This window comes from Macaca mulatta, chromosome 7, assembly GCF_049350105.2.
Source record: "Macaca mulatta isolate MMU2019108-1 chromosome 7, T2T-MMU8v2.0, whole genome shotgun sequence".
Lineage (NCBI taxonomy): Eukaryota > Metazoa > Chordata > Mammalia > Primates > Cercopithecidae > Macaca > Macaca mulatta.
In genome coordinates, this window is record NC_133412.1 from 145847642 (window position 1) to 145869763 (window position 22122).

The 22122-nt window shown below is 48.4% G+C and overlaps 1 protein-coding gene across 4 annotated transcripts in view; it reads right to left on the reverse strand.

Moving 5' to 3' along the window:
• The window catches only part of DPF3 (double PHD fingers 3), a 275967-nt gene that overhangs the window by 83754 nt on the left and 170091 nt on the right, over window positions 1–22122 (reverse strand). For all 4 annotated transcript variants that reach the window (XR_013396429.1, XM_015144032.3, XM_077941333.1 and 1 more), the window contains exons 5-6: window positions 20711–20806; window positions 11243–11321 (exon numbers count right to left, since the gene is read on the reverse strand). Coding sequence is in view for 3 of the 4 variants with exons in the window: in XM_015144032.3 (XP_014999518.3) it covers window positions 11243–11321; window positions 20711–20806 (175 nt within the window). In the remaining variant the exon portion in view is untranslated. The remainder of the gene's footprint in view (window positions 1–11242; window positions 11322–20710; window positions 20807–22122) is intronic.

Genomic DNA, 22122 nt, shown 5'->3' on the forward strand with positions numbered 1-22122 from the left:
TACTAACCCGCTATGCACCCTTGGACAAATTCATACCTTTCTGGGTCTTGATTTTCTTATCTGCAGAATATGGGGGTTGGATCAGATGATCTCTAAGTCCTTTGCATTCTAGCACTTCACAACTCTCTGTAGGTCCTGAAGCTATTATCTCCTCAACTGTGATAGGAAAATGATGAGGTTCCCAGGGGCTGGCTACACCCACCTCCCCCCACCCCACCCTGCCCTCCTGTGGCTTCATACCTTCTTTCAGGCCACCCTTGATGCTTATTTTAAGCTGAATTCCTTTGGATGGAGACACAGGGGACTGGGGGTAGGGGTGGAGTAAAACACCCTGATTTTTCACAGCCATATTCCTTGGGGCCTGGCGGGGACCCAGGATCTACCAAACTCCAGTGACCCAAAAGTCCTGTGTCTTCATCAAGGGGCAGTGTCCTGCTGATTTTAGGAATTTACTAGATGTGAGGAAGAACAGAGAGAAGCAACCAGACTCTCATTTCAAAATATTCTATCACCTGATTTCTGGATCCTCAGCAGGGAAATGCAGAAACCCCTAAAACCAAAGCACTCCATGTGTTATGGGAACGCTTCCTGCCCTGCTGAGAAGCCGAGTAACAGAAGGCTGGTGAAGTCGGGAGTCTGCCTTCTTGGGTCAGCTAATTCGCAATGTGACCTTGGGCAAGTGACTTAATCTCTCTCAGCCTCAGTTTCCTCGTCTGTAAAATGAGGGCAATACAGTTTGTAGCTCGCGGAGGCGTGTGAGAACTGCAGGAGTTCATCTTACAATGCTCAGCCCAGTGCCTGGCACACAGCACATGTCCAACAAACATCAGCTATTTTTGATCATTCATTTAACTTGATCAGATGACTTCCCTAGATCCTCACAACTCCAGCAGCTAGGGCACAGAACACAACTGGGGCCCCGGCTTAGGTTAGTTTCTCGATTCGGTATAAAGAAAATAAATATTTATTGAGAATATCTATGAACCAAGCAGTGAGCTAATTGTTTTTACACATTGTCTCATTGAACCCGCTAAGGTTAATATTATTGTCCTCACCTAACAGACCAAAAAACCAAGGCTCAAAGAGGTTTTGTGATTTGCCTGAGGTCACGGCTAGGAAGTGACCTGGTAAAGATTCAAATCCTGGCTTTCTGACTCCGGAGCCACCTCCTTCCAACTGGCATCTCTTGCAGGGCAGTGTCTTTGATTCCTGATTCTAGAGAGTCCTGCATTAGCATGTCCTTAATTAGCTTAAATTAAGAGTGAAACCGAATTCTCTTTTCAATTTTACAATAAAAATAATTTAAATAATAAATGTCATTGTCAACATTTCTGGGGAAGGTAAAAAGAGAAAGGTCAAAAATCAGACCTGATTACACTAAGCTGAGGCAGCCCCCAGGCATCTGGGAATCCTGCTAGCATCCTCTCTCTGAAGATCTCTGTACACCTCCCATGCCAGGACATCAGTGCAGCCTCAAATGCTGAGCAGGCTTTATTTGTGAGTTCCAGGCTATCCAGTGTGACTCCCTGCCCCCTGCCTGAGGTAGGCCTTCTTCCACCTACAATGTCAGTGTAAGCTCCTCAGTTCCTTTGAGGAAACAACAAATGTCCATTAGCATCTGTTAGACGTTTCTGCCTGGATTCCTGCCATTTCTACCAACTCATATGTCAGCTTCATCACGCTCCCAAAATTACTTCCCCCCTTCAGGATATTCCAGTTAAGCCTCCCCTTGTGTCTCAACGACCCAAGTGCAAGATGTCAAGAGTCATCATTGCCACCTCCCTCTCTCCTCTCTCCTGCTCTCCACACCCTGTCCATCATCTGCCGGGTTCTGTGAATTTCTCTTTCATTAAGTCTTCCTTGTCTGCTCCGTCCATTTAACTCCTGCTATCACCACCATCCAGATTTCACGTCTTCTCCTAGCTGACTAGAAAAGACTCTTCTCAGTCATCAGGCTTCAGACTTTCCTCCCTGAACACCGAATCCTACAGATCAACCTTCCTAGAGATGTCCCCAGGATTGTCATGAATTACCACTGACCATGCAGGCCAACCTGTAAGCCAGGGGTCCCCAACCCCCCGGGCTACAGACTGACACCTGAGCTGCATAGCAGGAGGTGAGTGGCGGGCAGGCAAGCGAAACTTCATCTGTATTTACAGCCGCTCTCCATCACTCACATTACCGCCTGAGCTCCACCTTCTGTCTGATCAGATTAGATCTCACATTAGATTCTCACAGAAGCACGAACCCTACTGTGAACTGCACATGCAAGGGATCTAGGTTGTGTGCTCCTTATGAGAATCTAATGCCTGACGATCTGTCACTGTCTCTCATCACCCCCAGATGGGACCATCTTGTTGAGGGAAAACAAGCTCAGGGCTCCCACTGATTCTACATTATGGTGAGCTGTATAATTATTTCATTATATATTACAATGTAATAATCATACAAATAAAGTGCACAATAAGTGTAATGTGCTCAAATCATCCCAAAACCTGCCCCCCACCCCTGGTCCGTGAAAAATTTTCTTCCATGAAACCAGTCCCTGGTGCCAAAAAGCTTGGGTACTGTGGCTCTAAGCACCTCAGCCTGATGTTCTCAGCAGCCCTGGTCTAACTCTGTGCCCCCAATCTCCCTACCCACATGCTCTGGGTTAGTCGAGCTGATCCTTCTTCTTTCCTGGTATGCACATCCCACATTCCCTTCTCCAGATATTCATCAACAGTTTGGAAGCACCACTGCTGCGGCTGGGCTGCAAGTTGATTCTGGCCTGGACCCTGCCCTCAGAAGGCTCAAAGTCCAGCCTGAGGGAGCAGAGAAACAAATTGTCATCACATAATGTGGGAGACAGCCTACCAGGAGGTATGCACAAGGTACCAGCAGCTTCCAGAAAGGGGGAGTGATAGTACGTGTGGTGGGGGAGAGAAGGAGAATGAGAGCGAGGAAAAAAAAAGAGAGAGAGATGAATGACTGGGATCAAATCCTGGCTCTGCCATTTATTCACTGTATGACCCCAGGAAAGTTAATTAACCCTTCCTCTCCCCAGTTTCCTTATCTGTAGGATAGAGATGACCAAAGCATCCATCTTACAGCACTTTTGTGGGGGTTAAAGAGTTAATATAGATGAAGCCAACAGAATATTCCAGGTCTATCATATAAGTCAACAAACTTCAGCATTATCATTATTATCTCTTCCCCCTACCCCTGGGCACACCCATCCACCCCGGGGGCCAACATCAATTCCATCCATGTGCCCTAAGGGCCTTCTTGGCATCCTGGGGCTGCACCCTGTGACATAGCAACCCCTCATCGTGTGACCATTCCCTGCCCTGTTCCTTCAGTGCTCACTGTCCCCTCACTTAAATACCGTCCAGCAGGGTGCTCTCTCCTGTGCAATATCAGCCTTTCTCCTTCCAGGTATATTGGAGAAAGAAAATAAGAAGGCCAAGGTGGGGGAAACCTTTGTCAAACACATGCCACGTGCAAAGCTTTTTACATACATCATCACAGTCAGCTTTCCCACCGTGCCCCATCCCCACGCACACCGGAGGACATGGAGACTCCCAGCAGCAAAACGACTTTCTCGATGTCACAGATAACAAGCAGCAGAGCCACTCCAAAGTCAGGGCACATCCTGCTTCACCCAGCTCTCTGCAACCTGGCAGACCCATCAGGCTCCTTGCTTTCCTATACTCCCCACCATGACTCAAAATAAGAGAGATCAAAGGCCATGCACCAGGCCCTGCAGCCTCACAGTTGTACTTCTAGGAAACGATAAAGCATTATGCAAACGTATAGCTGGAACAGTGCTTTTAATAGTAAACGGATATTAGACTGTCTAAACATCTAACGGTAGAACATTAAGCAAATTATGAGACATGTCCGTAAGCTGTGGCACATCTGTATAATAGAATACTATACAGTCCCAAAAACTATGTCATAAAATCTGTTTATTGACACAGAAAGATGATCCTGATGTATCACTGAGTGGGGCAGGGGGCATTAAAATGGTACGTATCATTTATTCGTTGTCGTGTGTGTGTGTGTGTGTGTGTGTGTGTGTATAGACAGAGATAGAATTAATCCTAGAATGGAATACAGCAAAACAAAATGTAAGTTATCTCTGAGGAGTGAGATTATGGGTGACTTTTATTTTTTCCACTTTTTTTTTTTTTTGAGATGGAGTTTTGCTCTGTCACCCGGGCTGGAGAGCAATGGCGTGATCTCGGCTCACTGCAACCTCTGCTTTGCATATCTGTAATTCCTGATTATTCTGCAATGAACAAATACTATTTCCATAGAAAAAGTTATTTTAAAAATAATAAAAAGCACCTCTACAATTGTTAATATCTACCCTGTTATGGGCCATCTTCACAGAAATAGGAATTGTCACGAGGTTTGCATCAAGAAACAGTGGAGAACAAGGTTGTGACCAAATAGAAAATAACTCCAGAGGGTGTGAGTCACAGCCCAGAGAAGACAGGTGTAGGTTAGAAGGTCAAATGCCAAGATGAGAGCCCTGGAGGAGAGGAGGTGGAGATAGAAGGGTCTAGGGAAAGCAAAGAGAAACTCCTCCTTCTCCCCAGCCCTGCCTCTGGCCAGTCCTGCCGGAACACCTGCAACCTGTGTCCATGACACAATGGCATTTAAATATTTAAACAGACCCAGCTTTGCTGGAACAATGCACTCAGTCTCCAGGGATCAATCCCAGGCCACAAGCCTCGCTCCACAAATCAAGTTTCTGGGGGCACCGAGCCTTTCCTACCCTCCCCCATCGCACCCCCATCCAAGGACCTGCAAGACAACTGAGTGATGAGCCCGGTTTCCCTTCAGCGGCAAAGGCAGTGAGCCTGAAGGCCGCGTTATTGGCTTTTCCACTGCAGCTTGAAGCGAAAAGCACGTGAGCCTTAAAGAATATGGGCCTTAATGCCCTCAAAAAAAAATTGTTTTTGGCAAAACTGCAAGAGTCATCTAACTCCCCCTGCTGCACTTGGTTAGGGGTAAAACCAGGGTAGTTTGAAAGAGGTTGATGTCAAGCAGATTTTCTGGGACTGCCTTGGGTTCAAGCTTTTGTCTGTCCAATCCGCAGATCCACCCATCCCATCGCACCTCTTGGCCTGTGGTACAGTTTCCCGTGGCATTCCCCAATCCGCTGCTCCCTTCATGTCCTCCAGACATCTTGCCTCCCTAGTAAAGAGCATCATTGTTAAGCTGCTGCCTGGGAAGAAAGGCGCCACTGTGCGGGGAAGGAGTGCTGATGAGGGCAGTCCAGAGGCCCAAGGGAGGAGCCATCCCCTCATGGACAAAGGAGGAAACCAGTGCCATAGTGATTGAGGTGTGGAACCAGGACTAGACATCCAGCCTGTTCCTCCCATCAGCCTGATACCCTTCTCTCTGAAGTCTACCACCGCCAAGGAACAAGAGACTTTAGAACCGGAAGAGACCCTAGACCCTATTCTGATACTACCCTCACTGGTTTGGCAACACACTCCCCGACTGGGTTTCTAGAAGGGAGGCAACAGCGTGAAGTGGCCACACAACTGAAGATGCACATCTGTGGGGTGGAGGTGGTAGAGAACAAAGACTTTGCCGAGACAGAGGCTGCCTTGAGAGGACCCACTCCTGGTGTGTGACACCGGACGGGACTCAGGGGTGAGTCATGCTTCTAGGAGGGCTTTAGCCACGTCTATTTGCCTTTTGTCACTAATCTAGCCTAATGCCCTAGTTGGGGGGCAGTGATTTTAATAGATTTAAATTTAAAAGGCTGGAAATCATATAATTCATTCCATTCCACTCAACTGTAATTACTACCTGACTCCAGCCTGCCAGCCCGATGCCTAGAAACTGCCCGTCGACAGCGGCCAGGGCTTCACCTCATAAGTAAGGTGTGCGTGCTCATTAATTAACTTTGAAAACGTTTCTTCTGCAGCCTCAAGAGAACCAAACTCCAGGGTAGGAGAGCATACTTAAGGGGCAGTTAGTGTGGAAGATGTCCTAGGGTATGGCGGTTCTAGAGTTGAGGACGCTGGGATCATATCCCAGTGTTCGCATCCTAGATCCCAGTTGTGTGACCATGGACAAGGCCCTACATGAGCCTCAGTTTCTTCAGAGTAAAGTGAGGTCAACCGTCCCTGCCTCTCCGGGTTGGTGGGGGGTTTACAGAGATAATCCATGTGAAATACTTAGCCTAGTGCTCTACACACCCTAAGCACCCACTCACAAGCATTAAGACCATGATTCAGAAAACACTTTGAGGAGAAAAGAAAACTTCCCACACTGCTTCCCTTGTGTCTAGCAAAAGGGCATATGCCTGCTTTGCTCCTCCCCGCATGGCTAATGCTTAGAGACAAAATGTTCTCCCTGAACAACACATCGTCATCACCAACTTCTTTTCTATGATGTTTCTTGAACAAAGAAAATGGAAAAGTGGGTCTCTCATCAGGAGTTGGCTCCAATGACGCTAACAGAAAAATTCAGGCTTGGGAGCAATTAGGAAGAGAAGAGGCAAACTCTTGAAATGACTTTTAAAACTTTCTAGTAGCCCAAATCCAAGGATTCCTTCCACACACCTGTCCCCAATTACCATCCCGCCTATAAAACGGGGCTAAGGATACTGCTAGGATTTAAAGCGACTAAGTGAATGAAAAATCAAGCACTGGATTGCTAAGTTGTATATCAATGCGAAATAAATGGAAAGAATAGATTCTAAGGAGACCAACTAAAACACTGGTGCAAGCCAGTGGCAACCTGCCTGGAGAATTCCTGGAGACTCCAGAATGTCCAGATGCAAAAAGCAGGGAATAACAAGAGCTGAGCAGTCAGGAGCCAGAAGCCTTCATGTTTAAATGAAGTAGACTTATCACTGTCAAAAACCAGTATACACAAGAATCCCCTGAAGAGCTCTCAGAAAATGCAGGCCCCTTGGCCTTCCCTTCAGTGATTCTGATACAGGAGGCCTGATGTGGGGCCCAGGAGTCTGAATTCTAAGAAGCATCTAGGCATTGCTGTGCAGCTGGTCCAGGTCTACACTTTCACAAACACCAACAGCCTTTTCCACAATGTCCTATCAGTTGCTGTCTTTGTGCATAAGAACACTTCTCCTTAGGCAAGAGATTAAAAGGGAAGAAACAGAACTTTAATCCTTAAGCTTGGTAAACTTTCAAGGTAATTAAAAGAGACTGGTTACTTGCTGGAAAACAAAGTATTCATACATCCATACACCATGGATTGGGTAAAACATCAATCACGTTCAGGTGATTTAATATTTCTCTGAGATGGAAGAAATTCAATGACTGAGTGAAAGGCATCAGGCTAACTCTCTATCACCTGGCGTTAGCAGCTACAATAATATTCCAGCCACCCATTTTGAAAAGGAAGCTTGGAAGAAGCACACATAGGACCACTATCTTCAGGAATGCATTCCAGGAAGGGTTAAATAAATCACATCAGAATATAGCTTATTACCACTCCACATAAACCCAGAAAGGAGTTGGGGTCCAAGGTGATCTAATATTTTCATAAATAACTCGAAAGATGGAGTGGGAATTATGCAAATCACACCATAGATGATACAAAAATGGCAGGGATGGCAAATCTGTGGAGAATGAAATTTAACTACTGGGCAATGTCTTTAAATTTGCCTTTATTGAATCTTGTATATTGAAGTCACATATTATTGGATCTGTTTATTGAGACTCAATGGGACCAAATGCAGGTGATTTATAGAAGAAGGAATAATCAAATGCATAAGTAGAAAAGAGCATGCACCTGGAGAGGTATCGACACCAGGGCTGGGACAGGCTCCGACTGGTAAGTTGATGAGAGGGTGGACAGGGCATAAATAAGGAAATACGTCTGTTGCTCTTTGAGCCACCTGGACTTGACGCTGCTTCCTAGGAGTGTCATGCTTAAGTGTAGACCTGGAAGGGAATTCCGAGCAGGGTGCCACAGAGACTATGGGTTGGGGTCCTAAGTCAACCAAGAACGTACAGGATGTTCAGAAGGTCTCCCAAATGGACAAAGCCCTAATGTGCCTATTCGTTAGGGAAAGATGCGCAAACGACAAGGGGACCTGTAGGAGAGAAAATTTTCAGCTCCTATTAAGGAAAAACACTCATTCGAAGCACAGCTGGCATCTTGGAAGAAAGGGCAGCTTATGGTAACACCATCCCTGGGGACCCCTCGAGGAGGCGGCCAGACACCTCTCTACTTAGGATGCATTAGAGATTATTAAAAGCACTCCTTGCCCAGTTTGGGGGTGGGGGGGTGGGCCTCGTGACCTCTCCAAAGGTCATTTCTATCCCAAAGGATCACATGTCTGAAGGGCACCAGATAAAAATAAAGTCTATTAATCACCGAGCTGCCACACAATTTCCTAAGAGAGCCAGAACAGAGAAGGGTAATCGACAGTGGCCCCTGCTCCACCGAGAGAGGGAGAGGAGGCAGCACGCATGCGGACAGAGCCAAGAAAGCAGCCACTGAGACTTCCAGAAAGCCTGCCATCAGGCCTCCCAGGCACTACAGGGCACACAGAAGGCGGGAGAGAGCCCGCGGGGAGGGCATCGGGAGAAGCCAAGGGCACTGAGAGCCCCGAAACGAAGCCACGGGGGCTCAAGAGAGAGCGCGTGATGCAAGCACTTTGCAGAAGAGGGGTGCCCGGTAAGAGAGGGACGCCCCCAAAGGGCACTTCATGGAGATGATCCACAAGGAGGCAGAAGTCAGAGGCAAAGGTGGGAGGAGAGGAACTGGGAGGGGGTGAAGTCGGAGAAAACGGCACACAGGTGTGTGTGTCTGGGAGTCCACGGGATTATGATTGGCTGGGAATCCAGTGAAAGCTGTAGAGATAGAGCAAAAAGGGATCCCACTGTCTATGGTAGCAGACAATCACATATGAAGATAAAGCATTTTAAAAGAGGAACAAAGGGCTGGGCGTAGTGGCTCACACCTGTAATCCCAGCACTTTGGGAGGCCGAGGCAGGGGGATCACTTGAAACCAGGAGTTCAAGACCAGCCTAGGCAAGACCCCGTCTCTACAGAAAATTTTTAAAACTTAACCAAGCATAGCGGCACTGGCCTGTAGTCCTAGCTGCTGGGTATGCTGAGGCAGGAGGATGGCTTGAGTCCAGGAGGTCAAGGCTGTAGTGAGCTATAATCCTATGACTGCACCCCTATACTCCAGCCTGGGTGACAAAGCGAGAGCCTCTCTAAAACAAATAAATAAAAGAAGAATACAGTAGCAATGCCCCAGTTCCAAAGCAGTTGTTGGCATTCTTTGTTTTTTGTTTTTTTTTTTTTTTTTTTTGGAGACGGAGTCTTGCTCTGTCGCTTGTCTAATTTTGTGTCTTGAAGGGCTTTCTCTATTGGGGTCAGGGAGTCACAGAAGAGGTAAGCATTCAATTCTTCAACTTAGGCATGGGTAGTGGAGGTATAGAAGTCAATTTCTTTTTTTTTTTTTTTTTTTTTTGAGACAGAGTCTCGCTCTGTCGCTCAGGCTGGAGTGCAGTGGCCGGATCTCAGCTCACTGCAAGCTCCACCTCCTGGGTTCACGCCATTCTCCTGCCTCAGCCTCCCAAGTATCTGGGACTACAGGCGCCCGCCACCTCGCCCGGCTAGTTTTTTGTATTTTTTAGTAGAGACGGGGTTTCACCGTGTTAGCCAGGATGGTCTCGATCTCCTGACCTCGTGATCCGCCCGTCTCGGCCTCCCAAAGTGCTGGGATTACAGGCGTGAGCCATCACGCCCGGCCATAGCCACCGCACGCCCGGCCATAGCCACCGCATTCTTGATAGATATACTGGTCAAGCCAAACACAGCTGGAAAGCCCAAGGGGGTCTGAGGGCCCTTCCCAGCCCATGGCCTAGAGCCAGTCTCTCAAGGGTCAGCAGGCTTGGGCTTCTACGTATCAGAGTGAAACTGAACGCCATGTAGGAAGCAAGACCCAGGCCAAGGTAGGCACTTCCTGGTGCTGCCAAAAGGCACCAGACCCCGTGCGCTGCTCCCTCCTCATCCTGGATTGGAATTGCTTTGGGGTGGAGACGTTACCTGCAGGAGTTGTCTCGAGAATGGCATCTGCACGGAGTATTAAGCAGCCAAATGGGGGTCATGGAGTTTGAGTTCTTCTAGCAAAATGTTCTCCAATCAGCTGTCACCCCATCGGACACAGAACAACTTTTTGAAATCAAAAGAGGCCACTGAAGGGGGAGACAAAAGACACCACCCCCAGCCCGCTCCCTGGGCGCCCCCCCGCCTGGCTCTCTCCCTGCCTTCAGGGAGACTGCAGACCCCAGCGAGATGGGTGGGACACCCAGAGGGAGCCCCATGCCAGGGTCCAGCCTCGACTGTTTCACTGCCATCCTCACTGCAGCCCCTTCCCTCCTATGGTGAAGCTCTGCATCCTCAGAGAGGAGAAGATGGCAAGGGAAGACCATTAGGAGTGTGGTGGTGAGGGCTGCCCTCCCATGGAATGAGCAAATGGTACCCAGTACCATGAGAAGATGACTAGGGCACAGGTTTTCAATCCGCCACTCAGTGCTCTGCTGTCTGGAGCTGACCACATCCCTCCTCAAGCTGCAGGTTTCCAGAGGTCCACCCACTGCCCTGGCTCCCTGCAACTCGCCTCCCGTGGGCTCCCTAGCTCTGTCTGCAGACCCTAAATTCAGGAGTCAGCCAGGGAGTCGCTTGTCCAAAAGATGTTTCTGAAGCAAGCAGGAAAGACTAGAGATGGATCGAGGGCCATTTATTAAAGTAAGTCATCGTCATAGAAAGATTCATAACTTGCCCTACCTAGGACAGGAGAGAAAGAGGGAAAGGAAATTAAAGGGAAACAAATGAAAAGCCACGACGAGCCAAGTACCTTTGTCAGAGGGTTTTGAGTTATGTTTTTGTTTGTAACTCTCTGAAATACAGAAAGAAATAGAGGATGAATCTTAAAGGAGACAGAGAGCGTGAGAGAGAGAGCCAGAGGAGAGCCACGCAGGAGGCATGGCAGGAGGTGGGGGCACAGAACTGAGGGTGGGGGCCACCCCGGCTGGCTTCCCCTCTGCAGAAACCCCCTCCCGGGGCAGCAGCAGCCCAAGGAAGTGGTGACTGCGGCGGAGGTGACAGGCGGGTAAGCTGGGGTGCGGACAGAGAGGAAGAGGCGAGCACACGCTGAGGCTGGCAGGCGGACGGCCAAGGAAGCACAGGGAAGGGGGGCCCTGGGGTCAGGGGCAGAAGAAGGAAGGTGGGACCGGCCCATACTTACTGTCACAGACGTAAGGTTTGTCGTGGTCTTCCTGAGAGGCGGCGTCGTGCCTCCTCCTGCCCCCCGCAGAGCCACGAGCCTGGGGAGACATCGGGGTATGGGATGCTCGTTACCACGGTCATCACTACGGCTCTGGAGCATGCGCTCTGCAAGCTCCTTACACCATCTTCATCCCAACTTTTGTGCCAACACCAGTCCCATCTTACAGGGGAGGAAACTGAGGCCCAGAGAGGTCAGGTGACGCGTGCCCGAAATCAGTCAGTTGCTCACCTGTATCATCTCATTAAATCTTCACAACTCCAAGAGGTGGTTTCTACTAGGGTGGCCATTTTACAGATCAAAGGACTGAAGTGATAGAGAGGTTAAGTAGCTTGCCCAAGGTCATTCGGCTACTCAGGGCAGCCGTACTGAAAAGCCCTCCTCTACCAAATTCCCACACACTACAGTGCCACTGAGGCCGCTTCCTCCAGCTCCTTAGCCTCCTAGCCTCGCTGACACCACTGAGGATGACAACCTCAGGCCCCTCGGCTGACCAGCTGCTGCGTGTATCAGGAGCAAGGCCTGACGGGGGCAAGGAGGCATAATTGTAGTTGTCTCCCTAGGTTCCTGTGTCCATCCCCCTGTGTCCCAAGAGCCAGACAGTCCTGATGCACTAGTGTAGATGCAGGGGAGGCCCAATGCACTAGTGCAGATACAGGGGAGCTCCTGCCACCACCCCAGGCTTGGCCTACTCAGTAGGGATGGGCTTTGGCCTCCCTGTGTGGTCTGCCTTGGGCCTCCAGCCAGTGATGAAGACCTTGACCCTCACGGTCTCCTGGGCTGGACTTCCGATACCACCACCCTGTGTGAATCTCCCAGACAGGGTCAGCATGACCCGGGGTGGCGGTGGAATGAGCTCTACCTTCAAGAATCAAAGAGCCCAGTCAGAGAGGTTGCTGGCAGCTCTGCAGCACCAGGGCGGTGGTGACAAGAACACGGCGAGGTTTATTTTTAAACCTTTGTAAGTCCCACACTGGTCACGTGTGTCATTCTTTGGTAATGAGTAGCAGTCAACTCCCAACCAAGGAAAGGGCCTGTGGGGGTCTTTGGGGACAGAGAGGAAGGGGCAGCAGGTGAGGAATGAGACCTGGCAGCAGCCTGGGGTCCAGGGGAAATGGGGCAGCCCCTGGGGCCTGGCTTGGAAAAGTGGCCATGCGGACTTGGTGGTTGAAAGGCCTGGGAGACTCTCACACACACGCTCACACTCTGTGCACACACACGCCATGCACACACTCACTGGGGACTTCACAGTGGAAAGGCCTGTACCCTAGGCCTGCAACACACACTCAGAAAACACACCCACTTCCCAATCAACACCACCTGCCAAGCTACCACCTCTGTCACCTCCTCAGCTTGTCTCTCTCCAAAACAAATTCCACTTCCTCCCTCCCTCCCACTGGTTTCCCTCCCCACCCCACCCCTGCAGCGCTGACAGCCAGCAGCCCTCCTCCCCTCGCCCTCATTACTCAGAGTTGACCCCAAGAGGGATCTGTAGGCGCTGGCAGTCACCCCGGGCACTGACAGGCCTCCTGCCTGCCCGCACTGCCGAGGGTGGTCACCCTCAGCTGCCCTCCCCCTCCACACCCCTCTGGGAAGCCAGGGACAGCTTGACATGCAGCCCGCAGCCCTGTCACAGCCGCCTCTGAGCAGGTGAAAGCAAGTCAAGCAGAATGACGAGGCAACAGCAGACTGGGGAAGGGGCTCTGGGAGACTAAAAATACCTCCGGGGGAAGGGGAGGAGTCGAGCAGAACTGGAAGCATGAGGGCTTCTGGGGGAGCTGCCAGCAGGAAAGGGAGGGTGCTGTGGGAGCCAGGTTTTCATCTCCTGCAGCAGGGCTGACCAGCAGAGTGACTCTGTGTGCCACACTCCCTTTGCCTCAGTTTCCTCAATGGCAAAATGGGGATCGTGTCTATAGGGCACTTCAGGGAACACGCAAGGGACTCTTTCTGAAGCAGTAGGGTCTCTCAGAAGATCTCAGGTTTGGAAACTCAGAATCCCACTTGTCCTGCTCAAATGTCACCTCCTCAGAGAAGCCCTCCCTGACCAACTTACATCCACTCACACCCTCTCTATCATTTTCTTTCCCCTCCCGTTTCATCATGGCACTGAGCGCTGACATTAGATTATACCTGTGTTGGTTTACAAGCTGATTTTGTCTCCCCTACATGGAGAGACAAACATGGTGAAGACCATGTTTATTGGGGCCACCACTATTCTCAGAACCTGGCACAGGGCCAGCCACATAAGAAGCACTTAATAAACATTTGCCAAATAAATGAGTCAATCAGGCAGGCAGCGAGTCAGTCACTTCTGGTTCTTCTTCATTTTCTGTATCCAAATGCTATTGTTTCTTCCTTCAAAGGCCATCTAGGCTTTGCATTTCCTTTCTATTGCACACGCTAATCCAGGAGCTCATCAACTGACCCCTGAGTGGGTTCAAAGAACCCACTCAAGGGGATCTACCTCCACATTGCCCCCTAGTCCACCCTAACAGGGGATCTACCTCCACACTGCCCCCCAGTCCATCCCACAGGACTTTCAGACCATTAGACAAAAGGATGAAAGACAGGAGCCCATGGTTATAGGTTCATGCATTCACACGTTCATTCAATCATTGCCATCTACAATCCACTTACACAGCCAGTGGCAACCTAGTGCTGATCCCCTCGGGTTCAGCCCATGATCACGCTCTCCTCTGCCCATGCACACCTGATCCATGATCATGCTCTCCTCTGCCCATGCACACCTGATCCAGGCTTTGCCCTTGCTAACCTCCACTCCTCCAAGAATCTTCCTCCTGCCACAGTAAGGAGTGAAAAGAGCATCCGCTTAAAGTCAGATAAGACACAGGTTGAAATACCAGCTACATGTCTTGGGCAAGTTACTTCTCTAAGCTTTAGTTTTCTCAACTGTAAAATGAGCACACCAACACCTATATAGCAGAGCTGTTGAGAGAGTTTGAGCTGAGAGTGTGTGAAACCACAGGGGACAGCACTAAGTCCACAGGAAGCACTCAACACACTATTTCCCCCCTCCTTGCCTAGGTTGATCTCTCTCCTCTGAACTCCTGTTGCCTTTGGTTAGTGCACAGTCATGTACCTGCTGTTTCTAATGGTATCATGGGTATTAGCATCTTCTTCCTAGTTTGATTCAAAGGTCCTTGGGGGCAAAATGGCATGCTATACTTTATTATGACCCCCTAACACTTAGCACATAGCATGCAAAGCTCTTTTGCATATAGTAGCTCAGTTAATTCCTACAATACCCCTATGAGTTAGACCAAGTAGTGTTATGATTCCTATCTGGCCCTTGATGAAGCAGGTTCTGACCTGTCCACAATCCCAGGGCCAGCAGAAGGAGCAGGACCTAGGTCTCCAGGCTCTGTTATAGAAAGCTTTGAAGCTGACCAGCCAAAGGAAGCCAATCCTCCTTCCCCCAGAACTGCCCACCCTACTCCCCTCCTCCCTACCCTTATCCCCACACTGCTGGGCCATGGCAGCCATGAGTGTGCCACATGGCCCTGTCCCACTGGCCACAGTTGATTGGCTGGCTCAAGAGTAGTCATCTGATCCAAGCTGGGCCAATCAGATTCTACCTCCAAGGAGTTTGGAATTAGAAAACAGTGGCCCTAGTTAGTGTAGGCCACTTGAACTGAGGGCCCATACATTCAGGAGCCTTATGGGGCCATGTACACATGAAAGCAGGAAGAATGAAGGAGGGAGAAGTAGAGGCCAGAAACTACCTGGGTTCCTTACTGTTTCCCAACGCAAAGTCCCTGCCACGTTCCTGCTCTTCCTGTGGTTTGGATCTTCAAAGGTTGCTCAAATTTGGGGCAGTGCCCTGGCAGCTTTTCAAATGCTTCCCATTTTTATTAAAGCTGAAAGACCCTTGACTAGGACAGACTTGGTCCTAAGCGGAGAGCTAGATCTTCTATACCAGTTGTTCTCAAACAGTGTGGCCCAGGAATCCTGGGGGATCCCTGACTGTCCTTTCAGGGACTCTGCAGTGTCTGGACTATTTTCATAAGAGTCCTAAAAGATGATTTGCCTTTTTCACTCTCACGCTGTCATAGGCGTCCAATGGAGTCTTCCAGAGGCGACGTGACATGTGATGATGCTGTCACTATGTGTGTATTCTCTAGTTTAAAATGTGTTTTGTTTTTCTTTTAAATCTTTTTTTATTGGGCCACCTTTTAAATCACAATAGGTGTAGAGAGACTCCCTTTTTAATTTCTAAAATGGCAAATATCATTCGTGATATGAATATTACTGGTTATAACCTGAATAACAGCCTTTGGGGGCTCTCAGTATAAGGAATTCCTGAGATCAAAAAAATTGAGAACCACTGCTCTACGCCCTTGCTTGCTTTCTTTCTTTCTTTTTTTTTTTTTTTTTTTTTTTTTTGAGACAGAGTCTTGCTCTGTCATGCAGGCTGGAGTGCAGTGGCTCAATCTCGGGTCACTGCAACCTCTGTCTCCTGGGTTCAAGCGATTCTCCTACCTCAGCCTCTTAAGTGGCTGGGATTACAGGTGCGTGCCAGCTCACCTGGCTAATTTTTTGTATTTTTAGTAGGGACGGGGTTTTACCGTGTTAGCCAGGATGGTCTCAATCTCCTGACCTCGTGATTCACCCGCCTTGGTCTCCCAAAGTGCTGGGATTACAGGTGTGAGCCACCGCGCCCGGCCTGCACCCGTGCTATATAAAGTGTGGTCCTGACACCAGCAACTCCAGCATTACTTGGGAGCTTATTAACAAGGCAGGAGTTTAGCCCCCACCCTATGGACATACTGCATCAGAATTTGTATTTTAACAAGATCCTCAAGTGCTCCATAGGCACATAAAGTTTGAGAGGCACCTGAACACCATAGTACATAAATACTTCATGATTGACTGATAATTGATTTATTGCTAATACTCACATGGATGACTCACAAGAATCTCATGAATTTTAAAGAGCTTTGACTTCTCGGGCTGAAGTTACCATAGACACAATCATTAATTGTTGGGCTTCCCTCACCGCTCAGAGAATACCCATTATCAAAGTTTCGAGAGTTATGCCCTTTGCTTGCATCCTCCTGATAATATCTAGGCAGTATGAAGCACTCAAAACTTACTGATGAAGAAACTGAGGCCCCGGGTACTTATATAATTTGGCCACCATCACAGAGGTTACCTAATTCACCCAGAGGGTAGTAAGTGGTGGAGCTGGGATTTGAACTTGCAGGGTCTAAGTTCAAATAAAGCAGAGCCTATTCTGTAGCTACCTTAGCCCTGGCCTCCTCAGTGAGCACACAAAGCACCTGGGGACTTGCCAAAGTGCAGACTCTAATTCTAATTAGTCTAGTGTGGAGTCCGGGCTCCTGCATTCCTAACAAGCTCCCAGACGATATGAATGCTGCTATCCAGAGACCACACACAGAGGTGGCAAGACTTAGACTGCCTCTAGGTTCTGACAAGAGAAATGGACATAGTTGTTCTCCAGTGCCAGCAGTAGCTGGAATATACTACTTTAAAGGGTGGACAATGAGCTGGGCACGGTGGCTCATGCCTGTAATCCCAGCACTTTGGGAGACGTGGACCAGAGGATCGCTTGAGGCCGGGAGTTCCAGATCAGCCTGAGCAACAGAGTGAGACCCCCATCTCTAAAACATAATAATTATAAAAATAAAGAGTGGGCAAAACAGCTGAACTGAGGCTGTGAGTGCAGCAGCTTCACACACTGCAGCACAGGAGCCTTGCCCACAGCCTTCTGGGTCCTTCCATGGCTCCCCCCATGGGTAACATGTCCACAATGTCACTGTACAACATGGAGCCATTCAGCTGCTGCTTGGCCAGTATCTGGTGGGCCCAGAGCCAGTCTAGGTTCCATCCAGCTCCCTCACTGTGTCCGGGTCTCTCTCATCTCCCCTACAACGGAAAACTGAATCCATCATTCAGTCATTCATTCAACAAGCTAATCATTGGCTATACGCTGGGCCCTGGGCCAGGCATGAACTCAGAGGAGAAAGCACAGACCTGTGTTCAAATCTTAGCCTCTTCCTTACTAAGCTGAGTGACCTTGAACAAATTGCTTAACCCCCTGGGAGTAATAGACCGACTTGTGGAAATGAAAGAAGTTCTGACCAATAGAAATACAATGTGAGCCACACTCATCATTTTAAAATTTCCAGCAGCACATTTTTTTAAAAAAGAGATAGGTGCAAATAATTTTAATAATATATTCTATTTAACAATATATCCAAAACGTGATAGTTTTATAATTTAATCAATATAAAAATTAATAATGAGATGTTCTGCATTCCTTTTTCATACTAAGTCTTCAAAATTTCATGTGTATTTTACATTTACAGCACATCTCCATTAGGACTAGTCACGTTTTGAGGACTCAGTAGCCACATGTGGCCAGCAGCTGCCATAATGCACAGTGCAGAAATAGAGAAGGTAATCTAAAGCACCTGGCACAAAGGCATCACTGTGTTTGTGGTAGCTCTTGATGTACAGAGCCCATCACATTGCCTGGTTTACAGGAAGTGCACAGTAAATATACATGGTTGCAGCGACTGCTGATGTTTTCACAGACACCAATTCATATCCACTGACTGCAAGCTCAATCTTCCAAATGTAGAGTGGGGAGAAGGTGTGAAGAGGACCATTTCCCACACTCGAGTCAGTTTAGTTGGGGTGAGAGAAGGAAAGAAGTGGGTCTAGACATGCACAGCTCTTTGGGAGTTCACAAAAGGCCCAGGAAGTCCAAGCTGAAAAGTCTCCTTTAATAATGGATTTCGATTTTCTTTTTAATACCCTCCCCTCCATGAATGGGTCTAGGCCAGTTTAGCAATGGCTGTAAAAATCATTAAGTAAAAACTTGATGAGGAACTGTATAAGGGAGAGATCAGGCTGACAACACTCAAATCTACTCATCAACTGAAACACCACTCAAAGCAGAACTGGACAGGATATGCCCCTGATGTGATACGAGAAGAACCCATCACCGCCTAGGAAGGATTTTTGCCTCCCCGCAAGAAATATCTGTACACACATACACAAACACACACACACGAACACACACATACAAACACACACACACATACACAAACACACACACACAAACACACACATGAACACACACACACACACACACATACACACACACACACAAACACAAACACACACAGACATACACAAACACACACACAAACACACACATACACACACAAACACATACACACACAAACACACACACAAATATATATACACACACAAACACATACACACACAAACACAAACACACACAGACATACACACACAAACACACACACATACACACACACACACACACACACACTCACAGACATACACAAACACACACACAAACACACACAAACACACACATACACACACAAACACATACACACACACACAAATATATATACACACACACAAACACATACAAACACACACACGCACAAATACACATACACAAACACATACACACACATACACACACACACAAACACACAAACACAAACACACAGACATACACAAATACACACATACACACACATACACACAAACACATACACAAATATACACACACATACACACACAAACACATACAAACACACACACGCACAAATACACATACACAAACACATACACACACATAAACACACACACACAAACACACAAACACACAGACATACACAAGCACACACATACACACATACACACACACACATACACAAACACACACATGCACAAATACACACAAACACACACACATACACACACATAAACACACACACACAAACACACACACACCTTGAATCTAAGCAAGTTTCTGATCAAACTACCAGTTTTCGGGAAACGCAGAGGATGGAGAAGACATTAAACACCACCCTCCCACCACTTCTAGAATGTGAGAAGTTCCACAAGACGAGCAACCCAAATTCTTCAACAAATTAATGGCATGGAGAAAAAAAAATGTGTGTGGTGGGGTGCAATACGGAAGAGAATACAGAAGAGGTATGCTGTGGAATCCGAGAGACTTAAGTTTCAAACAAACCAACTATAAAATGGCATTTTTTGACAAAGGGGGAAATGATAAGGGACTAGATAGTAGGAATTATAACTATTATTTTATTGAGTATGATAATGATATCTGTTAGAGATACACACTGAGATATGTGCCAGTTAAATGATAAGATGTCTAGAACTTGTTTTCAAATACTCCAGGAAAAAAAATCAAACAAACATAAATCAACGAAAAGTAGGAGAAAAGAAGAGACAAGCCAAGATAGCCGAAATCTTGCTAAGTGACGAGGCTGGTCCCAGCTGTACCAGAGGTGCACCATCAGAGAGCTGCCCGCCCAGCCCCTGCACAGGCTGCACAGCCCCACACGGCGACAGGCTGGGCATCTCAGCTCAGTGTGCGCAGCACTGGCCCACGTGCAGCGGCCGCCTGGGAACTTGCTTCTAATACAGTATAAAGCCCTGCCCCAGAGCTCCTAAAGCAGAATTTCTGAGTGGGGTCCTGGGAATCTGCATTCAGTAAGCCCTCTCGGTGACACTAATGTCTGCTGAGGCATGAGAACTATGAGAGTGGAGAACCCTGCCATGATGATGATTGGCCGCAAACCCACCGAACGCCCAGGACTAAGTGCTTATCCATGGGAGGGCTAAGAGTCCTGCCAAGAGCCTGAAGGGGTGAGATCCTCAAGCCTGAGAGTTAATTCTCCAGGTGGACAGCAGCAGTTTACTTCTGGAGGTCCCCCTCCACCTGCTTATTGTCACATGCCCTTGCAGACCCCTGACAGCCACCACAGAAAGCCCCTTCGGGCGTGAACTCTAGATTCAACCTGAATGCCTGGAAGTGCCTGACCACTCTCTTGTTTTTATTACTTCCACCTCGGTTTCCCCTCTGCCCTTCCGCAGGCTCTGGCTTTTTTCTTGTCCCATCCCAGGACCCCTGGGATGGTCTCAAGTCTCCAGAGCTCATGCCAAACCCACTGGGAGCCACCAGCTGCAGTCCCCTGCTACCCCAGGAAACTTCTACTCTGCCTAGTGAAGCATAACCCGAAAGCAGGTATCCTGACTCTATCATTCTGGGGTAGCCAGGGACAAGGCAGGAAATGTCCAGCCTTCTTTAGTAACCGAGCAGTGGTGACAACAGGCACATTCTCCTCATCTTCCACCCTCACCCTGATCCCACCCTTCAGCCCTCCCCAGACCTCAGCACCCACTCAGGGCACCCCATCTGCCTCCTCTCCTCCCTCTTGGGATCAGAGCTGTCGTGGAGTTTTCTTCTTTGAGCGTTCTCCATGTCAGACCATGGCTATGATCTCCATCCAGCTGCAGTGGAGATCAGTATTTGGCCGGGCACCCCAGCCTCCCTCACCTCTTTCCTCGCTCGTGTCATCCCCAACTTACCCGTCCTCTAGTCCTGTTCTTTCGCTTGGGAATATCCTCTTCCAAATCCTCTTCTTCATTCCCTTCTTCTACATTTTCATCATTTTCCAAAACCCTCTGAAATGGAAAAAAAAAATGGAAAAGGTGAGAAGCAGAATGCAAAGGGAAAAACCATCAGAGGGTAATTTTCAGAGTGTTCCGATTTGTTATTATTTTTTAACAAAGTGAAGACACTGCCTTTGCTTGGGCAGTTGGGCCTCCAAAATGCTGCTTGGAGTTTGAACTCTTGGCACTACCAAGGCTCTCCTAAGCCCTTGGGCCCCTTCCAGACAAGTCCTCCCAGAACACGGACCTTTTTCCATTCTTTTTGCCCAAGAAGAGCTTTCGAACAAGAGACTATGCTGGTAGGGGTCCTTTTCTATGTGGGGCCAAAATGTTTTATCAAAACTTACTTTTGTAAATGTAATGTTTCTTTTTGTTCCCAAAGGGCCACCTCAGAAATATGAAAATGTTTCTCCTTTCCCTGCCGTTCTGGAACCCTGCCCTGTCTGATGAAAACAAGTAACTTCCTGTTCATCTGACCAGATTGAACACCAATGTGCTGTTCATAATAAACCACTGCTTTTTTTTTCTAGAAAAATAGACTTTTATTTAGTACCCGACTTGTCATGGAGCTTAAAGATCATGAATTTGAAATTATCTCTCTCCAGCAGCCTGCCAGCCACACTGCAACATAGAATCCAGTTTCCATTTTGCAGGTGAATACGCTGAGGCCGAAAACAGTTTTGAGTGCTCCAGATTATCCAGTGAAGCCATGACCAAAGCAAGGTCAGGTTCATTGGCTCAGCGTTTCCCATTCATTTCTCAGTACGGTGGCTGACAATTCCAAGATGTAATCTGGCATACTCTCCATGTAGGGGCCTAAGCACATCCCTCCCTTCAGAGGAGGGGAGGAGGTAGGATGTGTTCCTCTGGGTTTAAGGGAGGGATAAAAGACTGTGGCAGAGGACCCAGCCCCACAGTGGGAGTAGGAAAAGAAGGAAAGGGCATGGAGCTCACTGGGCTCCGTGTCAGGGGGCCCAGAGAGTTTTTTGGGTTTTTTTCGTTTTTTTTGTTTGTTTGTTTTTGTTTTGAGACAGGGACTCACTCTATTGGCCCGGCTGGAGTGCAGTGGCACAATCATGGCTCAATGCAGCCTCAACCTCCCAGGCCCAAGCAATCCTCCCACCTTGGCTTCCCAAGTAGCTGGGACTGCAGGCACATGCCACCATGCCTTGCTTTTTTTGTAGAGATGGGGGTCTCACTATGTTGCCCAGGCTGATCTCGAACACCTGGGGTCAAGTGATCCTCCCACTCCAGCCTCCCAAAGTGCTAGGATCACAGGCATACCATGCAGGTGAGCTACCACACCTGGCCACCTGGGGGATTCTTTA